Genomic DNA, 15,334 nt, shown 5'->3' on the forward strand with positions numbered 1-15,334 from the left:
ATCACCCGTTAAATAACAAAGTAAAAAGAAATTAGTCTACAGTATTTCACACCTCACAAGGAATAGTCCATTTTATTACGGTTACTTTTCTCAAAAAAGACATTCTTGATTCTTAAGCAGCAAACTGCAATCTCCGGAGGACGCAGCATCCGAAATGACACAGTGAATATAGAAACACTGTATATGGGCGGGTCACTGCCTCTGACTACTCCAGTTATCCAATCAGAGGACGGGAAATTGCTGACGTAATCATACACCTGCTAGATGGCTCCCAGTGACGCCAACTCGAAATCTGATTGGTTAATGGAACAGTTTCATTGCCCCTTGTTTTAAGCTCCGGGCGCCTGCACTATTGATTCTGAAGGTAGATTTTTTTCACCCTGGAAACACATGATGTCATCCACTGTCTGAAATATGATTGGATAAATACTCTTCTCATAAATATACACTACTGGAAGCAGCGCAACCGAGAGAAAAGCTATGAAATGTAGAGAATAGACTATTGGGAATAATTTAATACACATTCATGGAAAAATATATTAAATATATTAAAATGCAAGTCAGTGATTCAGATCACTGCTGTTTAGGGCAGCAGAGAAGGACTTACTGACCCTGACGGTCTGCTACTGGCCTAAACACATACAACAATAAATAAAACAAACGGGGAAAATAAGAGCTAGTTTAAGTGTCTCAGGAAGTGGTAGGTCTTCACTCGTTGTTTGAAGACGGTCAGTGACTCGGCTGTACGGACATCTAGGGGAAGTTCAGTCCACCACCTCGATGCCAGAACAGAGAAGAGTCTAGATGTAGACCTACCTGTGACCGTGAGAGATGGTGGGACTAGTGGAGCAGTGCTGGTGGATCTGAGGGAGTGAGGGTCAGTGTGAGGGATAATAAGAGCTTTGAGGTCAGATGGAGCTGGTCCATTCTTGTCTTTGTAGGCAAGGGTCAGTGTTTTGAATCTGATGCAGCTACAGGAAGCCAGTGGAGGAGCAGCAGTGGGGTGGTGTGGGAGAACTTAAGATCATGGATGAGTCACATAGCTGCATTTTGGATCATTTGCAGTGGATGGATTGTGTTCAGAGGAAGACCAGTCCAGTCCAGTCTGGAAATGACCAGAGACTGAACAAGCACCTGAGTAGCCTGTGTGGATAGAAACGACTGAATCCTTCTGATGTTGTACAGAAGAAACCGTCATGAGTGTGTGACAGTAGTAACATGGGAGGAAAAGGACAGTTGATGGTTACTCTGAGGTTGTGAACAGTGGCCAAAGGGGAGATGTGAGAGTTGTGCAGGGATATCGTGAGATCTTGACCTGGGGATGAATCACCTGGGATGACCAGCAGTTGAGTTTTGCTGGGATTGAGTTTCAGCTGATGAGATGATATGTCTGGTATCTGAAGGAGGGAAGGAGAAGATGAGTTGAGTGTCATCATCATAGCAGTGGTCAGAGAACCCATGTGAGGAAATAACGTCACCAAGAATTCCACATTGCTAACATTATAACATATAAAATACTTAACTGCATTAGTGACAAATTCCTTATTTCTAAGTTTCTTATATATTATTTATTATTAAATAATCGAGGTATATTATCGGTGTCAGAGTTATGAAGGCAGGGGGCGTGTCCCTGCGCTACGCAGTCACGCACATGCGCCGAACGCGCGCGGAAATTCAAAAGTTCTTCCTTCAGTTGAACGAAGCGCCTTCAGGAGAGGAGCCGTGTGTTACTGCAGCTCTGTCACTGAGGTAAAAATACAAACTGTAAACTTTTCTTTCTTCGCAGAGTTTCAATTCCACACCGAAATCACTGTCCTGCTCCTATTCTCCTACAAAACTGTTGTGTTTGTATTTTTAATGTTATTTTTAAAGTTAACTTGCTAGTTAAGAGTTAGCTTGAGTGAGCTAATGTTGTTTTTAACGTCGATAATTAAAGATCTACTTAAAAGACTGTTTCAATAACCTGCACATAAATAAAAAAGTTAAATAGAATTCCATTTCAATTCCAATCTCTATTGTAAGTAAAAAGTATTTTGGAGCAGTAGAAGCTGACATGCTAACCCTGTGACTAGCTTGCTAGTGCTAGCGCCAGTGCAGGGAGGGGAGAAGTTCCTAAACAGCTGAAGATCTCTGACTAATCTGTTCTCCTCGGTTCTGACAGTAAGAGGATGGAAAAGCAGACGGATAAAAATCCAAAGAGACTGAGAGACCCTCTGGAGGAGAACACCTCCGCCTCTAACGGTATGTGATCAAAAGTCAAGTCAAAGAAGCTTTATTGTCACTTCAGCCATATATATCAGATGCAGTACACAGTGAAGTGAAACAGCGTTCCTCCTGGACCAGAGGTGCTACACAGACAAAGTACAGAGACGCAGACAAACATAGAGCTATAACATAGAAATAAAAAATTAAACTATAATTTTAAAATTAAACTAAAAAAATAAACTATATTTAAACTATACTTAAGGTGCAATCTTTAAGACATACAACAGAAGTGCACAGGAAGACAAGACAACATATAGGCCGACTTTGTGCAAAGACCAAGACAATGAAAGAACAGTGTATACAGTTATTAAAGTGACACATGTAACAAGACTAATATAAATATAAATGTAAAGTGACGTGTGTGTGTGCAAACAGGACATTTAGTGTTTGTGTGTGTCTGACTATGTCCAGCACAGTCCAGTTCTTTTTTGTGCGTGTGTGTTATGTATGTATGTATGTGTGTGTGTCCGTGTCCAGCACAGTTCAGTTCTCCTTTGAGATCAGATCTTGGTTGTGTGTGTGTGTCCAGCTCAGCTGAGTTCTCTGTTGAGATGCCTGATTGCCTGAGGGAAGAAACTGTTCAACAGTCTGGTTGTGCGGTTCCGAATGCTTCGGTACCTCTTACGGACGGCAGAAGGGTGAAGTGTGTGAGGGGTGTGTAAGAGTGTGTGTGAGGGGTGTGTAAGAGTGTGTGTGAGGGGTGTGTAAGAGTGTGTGTGAGGGGTGTGTAAGAGTGTGTGTGAGGGGTGTGTAAGAGTGTGTGTGAGGGGTGTGTAAGAGTGTGTGTGAGGGGTGTGTAAGAGTGTGTGTGAGGGGTGTGTAAGAGTGTGTGTGAGGGGTGTGTAAGAGTGTGTGTGAGGGGTGTGTAAGAGTGTGTGTGAGGGGTGTGTGTGAGGGGTGTGTGTGAGGGGTGTGTGTGAGGGGTGTGTGTGAGGGGTGTGTGTGAGGAGTGTGTGTGAGGAGGGTGTGTGAGGAGGGTGTGTGAGGAGGGTGTGTGAGGAGGGTGTGTGAGGAGGGTGTGTGAGGAGGGTGTGTGAGGAGGGTGTGTGAGGAGGGTGTGTGAGGAGGGTGTGTGAGGAGGGTGTGTGAGGAGGGTGTGTGAGGAGGGTGTGTGAGGAGGGTGTGTGAGGAGGGTGTGTGTGTGGGGTGTGTGTGTGGGGTGTGTGTGAGGAGTGTGTGTGAGGGGTGTGTGGGGTGTGTGTGAGGAGTGTGAGGGGTGTGTGGGATCATCCACAATGCTGTTAGCTTTGCGGATGCAGTGTGTGGTGTAAATGTCTGTGATAGAGGGAAGAGAGACTCCGATGATCTTCTCAGCTGTCCTCACTGTCCCCTGAAGGGTCTTGTGATCTGAGACGGTCCAGTTCCCAAACCAGGCAGTGATGCAGCTGCTCAGGACGCTCTCCATGGTCCCTCTGTAGAACACAGTCAGGATGGGGGGAGGGAGATGGGCTTTCCTCAGCCTTTGCAGGAAGTAGAGGCGCTGCTGGGCTTTCCTGGTGATGGAGCTGGTGTTGAGTGACCAGGTGAGGTCCTCCGCCAGATGGACACCAAGGAATTTGGTGTTCTTGACGATCTCCACGATGGACCCATCGATGTTCAGTGGAGAATGGTCACTCTGTGCTCTCCTGAAGTCAACAACCATCTCCTTAGTCTTGTCGACGTTCAGAGACAGGTTATTAACTTTACACCAGGTTGCTAGTTGTTATGTGACTGATCAGGAATATATCGCGATAAATAACTCCATAGAAATAAATAAATAAATAAACCTCTTCTTCTGCTCACATTCTGATGGACAAAATGTTATTGGAAAAGTTTAATTGACTCTTTAATAAAAGTTAACCTCAAATTAGCTGCTTCTATTCAGAGTTTGTTTTTAATCAAGGAAATGATGTCACAATATCACAATATCAATGTTCCTGTGTGATATTGCTCTGTCCTCCTTTACACTCAGATCTATTCAGTTCCTTCATTCCTCAGCTGCCTCTTTGTCTTTAGGTAAAACCTGATCTTCTGATTTCTGACTGACAGCCTGGTTATGTTAGTCACCGTCAAATGCAAAAGTTTTCATCCCCTTGGTTTCTGAGTGGAAATGCACCCCCAAAACCCCCCCTTTAAAGAAGGTTCCTCCTGGAAAAGAAGCAATGAAAAACAGAAAAGTGTTGTTAGATGTCTGTTAATTAACCTATATGTCTTAATGTATATGCAGGATTGATAAACACTATCATGATACGATATTTTGGTCACATCACCCAGCCCTAATTTCACTGCAGTAAAATATTATTATTAATCAGTATTAGTGATCCTCTTCCTGATATCCGTAGAGCTGGAGGCGGTGTTAAAGAGAAGACGCTTGGCTGCAGGAGGAGTTGAGAATCATAATCCTGAGCAGCGACCGGTGAGGTCTCCAGCTCGATCACGCCGTCTGGAGTCAGAGGTGAAACCAGACACGCCCGCTATCGCATCTGTCCAACTCAGAGTTCAGCAGTTCACCCAGAGACGGGATGGTGAGTCCTTTATCTTCCTTTAGCCACGCTGAGCTGACTAGAGTGTTTATTGTGTGTGTGTGTGTGTGTGTGTGTGTGTATAGTTGGAGCTGCACTGGTCCAGCGCTGTATGTCTGATCCCGGGACAGAGAGTCCCTCCAGCACTTTACTGCGAGATGTCTGTCACATAGGTGAGTGTTTCAGCATCATTCTGCATCCTGATTGGCTGAAGCTGAGTACACGCCTCCTAATATGGAAATATTGGACATATTGTTATATAAGACCCAAACACTTGCATGTTAAATGATTACTGTGTGTGTGTCTGTAAGGTGAAGGAGAGTTTAGCTCTCGGTTGGATCGCTTTAATACCCCGACCCCAGAGAGTAGCCCCATCCCGGCCACACCCAGCACACGCCAGCTCTCCAACTTTGTCCACAACATGCAGCAGCAGCTCAATGACACCATGACCCCCAGCACCAAGGAGGCTTCCCGTATACGCCAGGTACGTACACACACACACACACACACACACACACAGGTGCACTCTGCAGGAGTGTGTGAAATGCAATTGATTCAGAATGCAGCTCCACAACTGAAGTTCTCACACACCACCCCATTGCTGCTCTCCCTCCACTGGCATCTGGTCGCCGCTGCATCAGATATAAAACGCAGATTCTTGCTAGAAACTTTAAAGTAAGTCCCTCTGGATAAGGGTATCTGCAAAAAGCTGTAAATGTGAATGAATTCTCTTGTGTTCTTTTACTCAGTGTTTGTGTTTGTTGTATTTTTCAGGCTCGAGAGGATGAGCTGAAGTCCCTCAGAGTGCAACCGCTCACAGAGAACATGTGGCTCAAGAGGAGCTTCTCTGACCCTTCACTGGCCGAGGTGTTTTTCTTTTTTCTTAATTTCTTCAGTTCTCTTGTATACTTTTGTAAGGATGCTTCAGTGAAAGAGTAGAAGTCGAGCAGTATCATTGAGTGTGGACATTAATAAAGGTCAGCAGATGCACAGCTGCTTGTTGATGCTGCTCAACAATAGTACATAACCAGAATCCTCATCTTTACTGTCTCAGAGGGTTACACCTCCAGGCAGCTCTTGTGTTTGCCAGAGGACCAGAAAAATCCCTTGGCCTCCATTACAGTTTGAGAATGTGAGCATATGTCTTGTTTGTTTGAGGTTGGTCATGTGCACTGGGTGTGTTTAAAAAAAAAAAAGAAATCAATTTAAATAAGCGTTTATTTTTCTGCACACTGATGGGAACCTTCATGTCTAAATCATCACACGTTTGAATTTCTGATGTCTTTTCTGACCCTACGACTATAAAATCTATTATAATGGACAGGAGAACGCAATGTTACAGGTGAACCAGATAATTATGTAGTTCTCGTTTTCGTGTAACGTTTATTTTGCAGTACTGCTGTTATAATAAGGTGTGATGATTTCCACATGCTAAACTGGACACTAAAAGCGTCTCTTGCTTTTTATAAATTGAAGAAAATGTGATATCTGTTTTCTTGAATATATAGTAATGTACATTTGCTCTGTCAGGATGATTCCAGCATCAGTCAAGAACCTGAGTGCAGTTTAAACTTCAGTGGTGTGAATGAGAGGACAGTGGACGGTTTCAGTGGCTCGTCTACCTTCACTGCAGAGATACAGCATCCTGCTTCGGAGCTTAGTCCTCCAGGTAAACCTGACACCACGAAAGTGCTGAGTTCTGGACTCTGATTGGTGGTCAGCTGTTGATTAATTCTCTATAACAGCAGCTTTGGCAGTAGAGCAGCTGAACATCACAGCTTTATATTAATGCACTCGCTCTGATACCTTATCGTTTCCATAGCAACAGTTCATTCAGGAATAAAACACGTAGAAGTGCTAACATGAAGCTTTAATGGAACATGACCTATTTGTGTTTTAGAATCCATGCTGTGTCCCCATGAGGGAATGAGCACTTCGGCCCTCATCGACAAGATGTTTGAAGATGTCCTGCAGGCTGCTGACAGAGAAGAGGATGAAGAGAAAGAGGAGAAAGAGCAAGGGAATGAGCACATGGTCTCTGAGAGCATACAGGAAGCTAACGTGGAGACTGCTGAAAATGAGCCGAAGTCTCCGAATCCTAGCCCTGGAGGAGATGGAGCTTGTGACGGAGAACAGAAAGAGTGCAAGAAGAACTCAAACGAAGAAGACGAAGTATCTGGAGAGGAGAGTGCAGTGTGTAATGAGGAGGACTTCCTGTCTCTCCCACCAAGTATCCTCTCTCCTCTCAGCAAGTCTGTGGAAGCTGTGGTCACGCCAATGGTAAGGAAGTTCTGATGATTTCTGTAGACATTCCATCCTACATCAAATGTGATCAAGTTTGTCTTCTCTATCTGTTAGTCACCTTTACACTTTTATTCATTTAGAGGTTGACTACCACTGCGCCTCCACCCATGGTGCCATGTGTTGCTGCAGAGGATGTGGCCACGCCCCCTGCTCCACCCCTGTACAGGTGAGTCCACTAAGATGTAGGCCAGTAAAAATTACCTCTAGAAACTAAAGTATGTCTTTTGGCTGGGTAATCTGTCAAAAACTACTGTCCCTTTAATTAACCAAATAAAATAGAGATACATGACTGTATATAAACCTCTGATTAGCAGCTGCACTACTGACAGAGCTGCTGTTATAGAAAATTAATCAACACCTTCTGACCAATCATAATTCTGTGGTGTAACATGATCTTAAGTGACACTTCCTTTTGTAATTAATTACATAAAATTATTTATTTATTTCTGCAGTATTGATGCTTACCGCTCTCAGAGAAGGAACCCTCCTCCGTCCTTTCAGAGTGTAACTCCCGGAGTTGAGAAATGGTCTGCTGAGAAATCTAACATCAAACCAACCGTTAACACCAAGGAAACTATAAAGGTTTGTTGAATAAATAATCGCTAATGCTCAAGTTATTTTTTCCCCATATGACAGTGACCGGAGCATCATAGTGAAGCCACTGAAATCTTCTAGGGCTCTGTCCACATGGTTGTCTCAGAGATTTCCTTGAGTTTTTTGGAGAGATTTACTTCAATGTCATCTCGAATTCGTGCTCTCTTTCAAAAATAAAATCATTAAACAATTCAGACTGCACAGAATTATTAAGGGTGTGGTGTGTGTAGGGTTGAAATGGTACATGTAAAGTAAGTGTGTGTGTGTGTGTGTGTGTGTGTGTAGGCTCTCAGTGAAGAGGCCTCCAAGTTACAGACTGTTATAAACCAGACTCTACAGGCCCTGAGCTGCTGCAGTGATGAAGAACATGGCAAAGGATCTCTGCAGGAGGCAGAAGCTGAGAAACTCCTGCTTGTTTCCAGTGAGCAGACTGCCTTCATTATCAAATGGGAATTATTCTAATGAACGCTTACTGTATGTAGATCAATGTAGACTCTTCAAAAGCCGCAAACACCAAGTTACTGTTCATTCTTAAAGCATTTTCACTCTAGGTCAAATTTCTCACATACCAAATTTAAGAGACTCACAGACACTGAAATTAGTGTGTATGTGTGGATCACACATAACTTCATTTTGCCATCCTTTAAATGTTAGAAAGCACTTTAAAGCAAGTTTGTTCCTAAGCAGTGTTGTCCAGACTTTCTAACAAGTCCTCATGGCATTGACCGTAAACCGGATAGGTTCGGGGAGCAGCAAGTATTTTTCCTGTGCTTGTGAACAATCATGTGACGCGGTCTGTACATGTCATGTGATGCAGGTGAGAAGCACGCAGCTCTGCTGGCTGAGATCAGTCGACTGAGAGAGGGCGGAGCAGGAAGACAGCCGGACTCCCAACCTGACCATCTGCAGCCCTGTAGAGGCACCGTCAGCATCAATAACATCCAGCTGCCCCTCAAGGTGGAGTTTGTGTGCTCTGCCCGCACTGGTGAGTTCTGGATGAGAGAGAGAGCACTGTAAACGTAGTCATTTATGATCAGTGTTACTGATGAGCCGTCTCTTTGTGCAGCTCGTCCGACTCACTACTTTTTCATACTTATCCGTTATGGACCGTGTAACATCGTGGCTACTCCACTGGCCACTGCTGCTGACGCTGAGAATGGAGACACCATCACCTTTCCTACCTCCATCACACTGTCAGTCCACTCACATTTTTTATTATTATTATTATTATTATTATTATTATTAGGATAGCCTAGAAAGCAGCTGATTGTAATTCCTTCTTATTTTTGTATGCTCTGGTCTCTGTAGGCAGGACATTCGCTCCAACTTTGAGATTGATGTTGAGGTCTACAGTCTGGTGAGCAGATCTGTTTTGTATCAGCTCGAGGGGGAGCACGGTTCTAGCTTCACACAGCACACCAGCACTCTGTTCCTGAGTGTGTTTCATTTTATTTTTTCATCTGTCTGTGTTGTAGTGCAACAGTGCAGCTAGCAGCAGCAGTGCTAATGTTCAACAACAGCGCACTTCCACCAGATCAAAAGTAAGTAGACAGGATGTATTACAAATGCAGAGGGGTGTGTGTGTGTGAACATTCAGATGAAGCTCATGGTGTGTTTCTGCATGTGTTTCTCTGTAGGCAACACCAAGGAAGCTGCTCAGCAGCATTAAGGTAGAATTTTATAATGTATCACTTTAATAATTATCATTTTTTTTGATGTATTTATTCTGAATTTATTTGCTATAAAATAATAATTTTATTAGTTTTGTTGTTTTATAATAATTACATCAATTTATAGAAAAAAAAGAAACAATATTTAATAATTCATTGTTGTAATGCCTAATTGTATTTAAAATATGGAACATTTAGTGTGTGTGTGTGTGTGTGTGTGTGTGTGTGTGTGTGTGTGTGTGTGTGTATATATATATATATAATGTATGTATGTATGTAACAATTATACTTTTTGTGTTTTAATTTTTTACTTTATTTAATTTTTTTTAATTGTTTATTACTAATATTTAGTATTGTTTAGATGTAAAAATAAACATAATGGACTTGGACTCAATAATATTTATTTATTTCTTTATTTACACATATACTATTATTATTACAGCAAAGTAAAATGATGAAATAGTCACACGTATGTTTTCTGCCCTACAGAAATCCACCCCATCTTCCACCTGTAAGTGTATTATTTCTGGTCAGTTTTAGTGGTGCTATTGGTCTTCTGCCTGCTTCTCTCTAATTTGTTCTTGTTGTTTCTTTGATCACAGCTGGACCTTCATCTTCTCTGGATCCTAGGCGCTCCAGTAACTTCTCTTTAGTGGGTTCTCACAAGATCACCCTTTCTTCACTGGGCCAGAGCAAGTTCTTGCTGGACAAGGTGTGTGCTTTAAATAAAACTCTCATTATTCAGTGGTGTGTGTGTGCACCATGGTGGGGTCTGTGGTTATGTAACTGCCTCCTCTTTCCTTGTGCCCTGTTTTTCTCCTCTCAGATGAAGTTTGAGGGCAAAATCAGGCGGCTCCTGGGAGATGAGTTTCAGGAAAAGGTGTCACACTGACCACTCTTCTCTTTCTGTCTCGGTGTTTGGTGTGCACTCTGAGATGTTTGGAGTAGATGTTGAAAATACATACACACATGATTGAAATTCAGGAAACATAGTCACCTTCAACACAAATATAAAAAATCATATTTGTAAACACATTTTAGATTTTTTGCATCTTGAGTAATTTTTTCAGCCCCTCCCTCTCTCTTCCTTTTAAAGTCACCTGCATGGCCACACCCCTCAACATGTCACTGTAATATGGTGCCTGTAATCATATGTCTAAAAAAGGAACAATTTGATATTTTTGTTAAAGAAGAATGTCAAATATTTCATAATAAACTTTTGCTGTGATTTTCAAACACCAGCTTCTAAAAACAGATATTTTTAGATTATACAGTGAAATTGACAACCACATCTAACCTTATCAAAAGACATGTCCGTGTTTCAGAGAGGCTCATGTCCTCGTTTTTTAAGCATATAGTAAAAGTATATCTAATCAAGTAGATATTTGTGAAGTAGTTTAATTTTGCTCTTGATTGTTAAAGATGTTAATTAGGAGTTGTGGGTCTGCCCTGATGATTGTGTTGGAGCTTAACTTCCACTCTCAGTGGTAGACTCTATAAGTGACTATAAATAAGCAGCCTGGTGAGCAGGTGTATATAACTCACATTCTCATATTTGTGTGTCAGAACATCTTAATCCCATCTCATTCATGTGTAACTATATTTGACAACCCAGTACACCACCTCACATATGCTATTCTGTGGGTGTTAGAGAGGTAATGCATGTACTCTTAGCACTCTAACTGTTCTTGAGTACTTGTATGCATGAAGGATTAAGATTAGATTAGATTAGATTGATGTTGTAATGAAAGTGTATGCAGTGTGTTACTGGTTTGTAAACGTGTGTTCTTGTAGGTTCCCTTCCTGTCTCCTCTGGAGGGTCACATCTACCTGCGGCTGCACAGCGAGAGTCATTCCAATGTACAGCACCAAGGATTTCTGGTGTGTGTGTGTGTGTGTGTGTGTGTGTGTGTGTGTGTGTGTGTGTAGGAAATCATTTTTGCCTCATATTCTCAGATATGACGTGATGTAAAAGAATGAGGGTTTCATACACGCTCTGTATTTATTTCTCTTTATAACTTTTTGACGCTTCTCATCAGACCATGTTTGAGGATGTGAGTGGATTTGGAGCGTGGCAGCGTCTCTTCTTTAAGCTAGAAGGAGTTTTTCTCTATTACTGGAACTACCCCAACGAGATGAGCAACAAGGTCTCAGATTGTTTTAAAAAGTCCTTTGTTCAGAATTACTCTATCTCTCAGTGTCTAGTATAGTTTTATGTGCAGTATTTGTTTTCATTTCTGGTCTCTTGTTTATTTTTTCCCTCTCAGTCTGCAGAGGGCAGCATCTCTCTGAGTGGCTTTGACAGTGTGAGACCTGTGGAGAGGGACTCCTGTGCTCGGCCTCACACCTTTGAACTGGTGAACTCTAGGACCCTGCAGCAGGACCACAGCCACACCTTGACCAAGTACGATGGTGTACATTTTTTATAAAAAAAAAAACTGAGTTCTTAATATCTCGTTAAGAGGTCCATTATAAACCACAGAGCTGCTGCTGTCTGATTGGTGGTCAGCTGTTGATTAATTCTCTATAATAGCAGCTCTGACAGAAGAGCAGCTGAACATCACAGCTTTATATTAATGCACTTATCAGTTCCATAGCAACAGCTCATTCTCGGGGATGAGTACAGCACACACTCCTGATCATAAACAGATTTGAAGTGTGAAGTAATTGATAAAGTAGGGAGACGTTTCTGTATAACCTTTATGGAAGGAGTCTCCAGTGTCAGCAGATTCGGAGGTAAAGCTGTACCTGTGAACAGATGAGTTTATACTTCTCTCTGGTTTAAATGAATACAAGTATGATGTGTTCTTTAATCTTTTGGTCACTATAAGAGGACTAAAACACTCAGGGATATTCAGTGTGGTAATGGTATCTCACTCTCTCACTCACACACACACACACACACACACAGCTTCATCACACCACCCTGTCATTCAGTATCTCACTGTAACACACACACACTTTTTGTCCCCTGTGTGAAGGAGCTGGTTCTCAGCAGACACTCGCGAGGAGCGATCAAATTGGATGGAGAAGCTTAACCAGGTGCTGCTGGACCTCCACACATGGAGCCGACAAGTTGGTGGAGGAGAGAGCGATGGAGCCAACACCTCGTCTATCACAGCAACATCGCGGGAAAGCTTCCTGTAACACGTTACTGATACACACGCTGACACCAGATACGTCTGTGTAAGCAAACATCAAGGTAACTGTGAAGGTTAAAACACCCCCGGTCTGAAGGCCGAGAGTAGAGTCGTGTGTGTGTGTGTGTGTGTGTGTGTGTGTGTGTGTGTGTGTGTGTGTGTGTGTGTGTGTGTGTGTGTGTGTGTGTGTGTGTGTGTGTGTGTGTGTGTGTGTGTGTGTGTGTGTGTAATTATACATGTTTTAAACGTCACGGTATAACAGTAGTACCACACTAACTCACACTGGAGCTTTATTGTGTGAATCAAAATGCAAATACATTTACATTCATCTGAGATTCTGTGTGGGATCTCTCTCTCTCTCTCTCTCTCTCTCTCTCTCTCTCTCTCTCTCTCTCTCTCTCTCTCTCTCTCTCTCTCTGATCAGTCTTGGTGGAGGTCTGTTTTTCAGGTTTAATGAAGATAGATGTTCAGAAGGACATGAATGGTATTGAGGGTCCTTTTTGCACCATGTAGATGTTTATCAGCTCTATTTTTGCCTGAGGGAGAATACAATTTTCTTTTATATTTGTAAAGTGTGTAATCGTTATAAATTCTATTATTTCAAGATTATTCCAAATTATTTTTATTTTATTGCCTTTCATAGCAAATTTTTCCTGACTTCAGTTATTTCTGGTCAGTGTTTCAGTTCCGTAAGGAGGTTGTGTATTTTTCATATAACTTTTATTCTGTAATTCTATTGTGTTCAGGAGAGACTAACACAGAGGGAGAAATGAAGCCATCACAACACCACAGATTAAACACTTATCTGGTTATTTCCTGCTGTGGGGTTTGTAGGGTCTTGAGCAGCAGTTTGTTTTGGATTCAATGAATATAAATGATATTCTGGAATATTAATCAGTATGCGATTATAAAGGAGTGTATTGTGTACTCTTCTGTCGTGTGTGTGTTTGTGTTTTCTCCTCTTCACTGACTGTATATAACTCTGCTATAGCTGCTGCAGAATAAATACGGCTATAAACACCTACCTGGAGACGTTTTGTTGTTTTTCTCCTCACCTGTCTGTACGCTCTGCATTTCTGAATAAACATTACGATAAACTAAATATGAAATTATTAAATCTATTTCAAACATATCTTTTTGTCGTATTTGCAGATTATTAGAAATAAATGCTAAAAATGATTAAAGCTTCTAGTCTAATTAAATTAGAAAATAAATAGGTAATAAAATAGATACATCTGATAATATTCAAAGAAATTTCACTTATGACAGTAAGATGTAGTTTGACTTGCTCGCGTATAAAACATAGAAAATTAAATATTTCTTTAATGTTTAAAATATTGTCAGTGTTGGTGCTAAAATAAAATGTAAATGGTGTTATAATTTACTTAAATAAATATGAAATAAAGAGACAGAAAATGATTATGTTGATGATCAGAATGTAAAGGGAGATTTTATTGAATTTTAGCAGCAGAGAAACAAAGATCAGAATCGGAAGAAATCTTTTGGGAGCCGAACGAGTCGACTCTTCTTGTTTTGACTCGGTGAGAAGAGACCCTGACTTGTTCATATGTGCTTTTCTTTAATGATTACATTTACACAATAAACCTGGATAAAGTTCAGAGCTGAGCTTAGAGTTACAGATTAATGATCACTGCTGCTGCTGATTCCGACTCCAATATCAAGCTTTACTTTCTTTTCAGCTCTGCGTCCACGTCCTCGTCCGGTTTCAGAGCATGCCACTGGGCGATGGGTCTCCTCGGACTGGCCAGCATGTCCTCCCAGTGCCGCTGCTCCGTCCCCGAGCTGTTCGTTCCCACCAGGATCTTCCCGATGGTGTCGTTCTTACCAATCTTATCATAGTCCAGCACGGTCACTACGATCTGAACTTTCTGTGGAAAAGCGTGGAACACACTCATCTTATCGTAGTCCAGTACGGTCACTATGATCTGAAACTCCTTGTAACTCACTCATGATGCGCTTTAGACTTTAAATATCACGGATCTGGAATAAAACATGATTTCTGCGTCACTAACTCCGTACCTGAATTTGTTCAGATGAAACCTCGAAGCTGAAGGATTCATTGTAGTACGGGTTCAGGGTGTTTTTCTTTATTGTCGTCTTCTTCTTCTTCAGTCTCTTTCCGTTCTGTATCAGGTGGATCTTCACATACGGATCTAAAGAAACACACGCAGTTGACCACAAACATGTCCTGTGTGATCTGCTGTTAAATAACCTGAATTTACAAGAAAGTTCATAAACGGAAAAGTAATGGTGAAAAATGTGTGTGAAAATATAAAAAGTGAAACTGTGAAGAACATGTTCATGTGAAAATTTGAAATATGTGAAATGTGAAAGTTTGAACTTAAATTCAAATTTCTATGCTAAAAATCTATTGGTCATTTCTGGGTCACACACCTGAGAGTCCACCTACATCCATTTTCTTGAGGTTTTTGGCCTCCAGGATGACGATGGTGAGTTTCCCGGCAGTGGGGACGTAGCGCAGGGACAGACAGACATCACCTAACTTTTCCTGCTGCAAAAAAAACAGGCTAACTTCAATAACTAAACATCTCACTGAGGAACCGAGCGTTTCTGATGAACTCCACATGAAATTACAGTGTCCTGATGTCCACATCAACAGACTTACTGCACACAGCCGAGAGAGATGAAGTCTGCACCACAGAGATAAACAAACAGAGCTGTGATAAAATGAGTGAGCACTGACACTGGAGACTCCTTACACACACACACACACACACACTGACACTGGAGACTCCTTACACACACACACACACACACACACACTGACACTGGAGACACATTAGACACACACACACACACTCACACAGTGACACTGGAG

At 41.9% G+C, this 15,334-nt stretch overlaps 2 protein-coding genes across 3 annotated transcripts in view; one reads left to right on the forward strand and one right to left on the reverse strand.

Annotated features, from left to right (window-relative positions):
* Nucleotides 1-1,578: 1,578 nt before the first annotated feature.
* Nucleotides 1,579-13,512, forward strand: anln2 (anillin, actin binding protein 2). Of its 2 annotated transcripts, XM_058388561.1 has the most exons (24): nt 1,579-1,749; nt 2,162-2,241; nt 4,587-4,769; nt 4,853-4,939; nt 5,078-5,250; nt 5,541-5,633; nt 5,821-5,898; nt 6,297-6,435; nt 6,667-7,046; nt 7,151-7,236; nt 7,523-7,652; nt 7,950-8,085; nt 8,482-8,649; nt 8,731-8,857; nt 8,973-9,021; nt 9,140-9,205; nt 9,302-9,334; nt 9,824-9,845; nt 9,937-10,046; nt 10,161-10,214; nt 11,129-11,215; nt 11,374-11,481; nt 11,602-11,738; nt 12,316-13,512. In XM_058388561.1, exons 1-24 carry the CDS (start codon nt 1,610-1,612, stop codon nt 12,479-12,481), a joined length of 2,832 nt encoding a protein of 943 aa, XP_058244544.1. In that variant the 5' UTR covers nt 1,579-1,609; the 3' UTR covers nt 12,482-13,512. The 2 variants fall into 2 exon arrangements, with proteins under 2 accessions (XP_058244544.1, XP_058244545.1); XM_058388562.1 differs by lacking the exon at nt 5,821-5,898 and having other exon boundaries at nt 12,316-13,511.
* A 506-nt stretch (nt 13,513-14,018) lies between these two features.
* syt1b (synaptotagmin Ib) overlaps nt 14,019-15,334 on the reverse strand; it is a 14,987-nt gene continuing 13,671 nt past the window's right edge. The window contains exons 5-7 of the mRNA XM_058387859.1: nt 14,890-15,007; nt 14,515-14,648; nt 14,019-14,363 (exon numbers count right to left, since the gene is read on the reverse strand). Coding sequence (XP_058243842.1) covers nt 14,160-14,363; nt 14,515-14,648; nt 14,890-15,007 — 456 coding nt within the window. The 3' untranslated portion in view covers nt 14,019-14,159. The remainder of the gene's footprint in view (nt 14,364-14,514; nt 14,649-14,889; nt 15,008-15,334) is intronic.

The sequence above is a fragment of the Hemibagrus wyckioides genome, linkage group LG04 (assembly GCF_019097595.1).
Source record: "Hemibagrus wyckioides isolate EC202008001 linkage group LG04, SWU_Hwy_1.0, whole genome shotgun sequence".
In the NCBI taxonomy this organism is placed as follows: Eukaryota; Metazoa; Chordata; class Actinopteri; order Siluriformes; family Bagridae; genus Hemibagrus; species Hemibagrus wyckioides.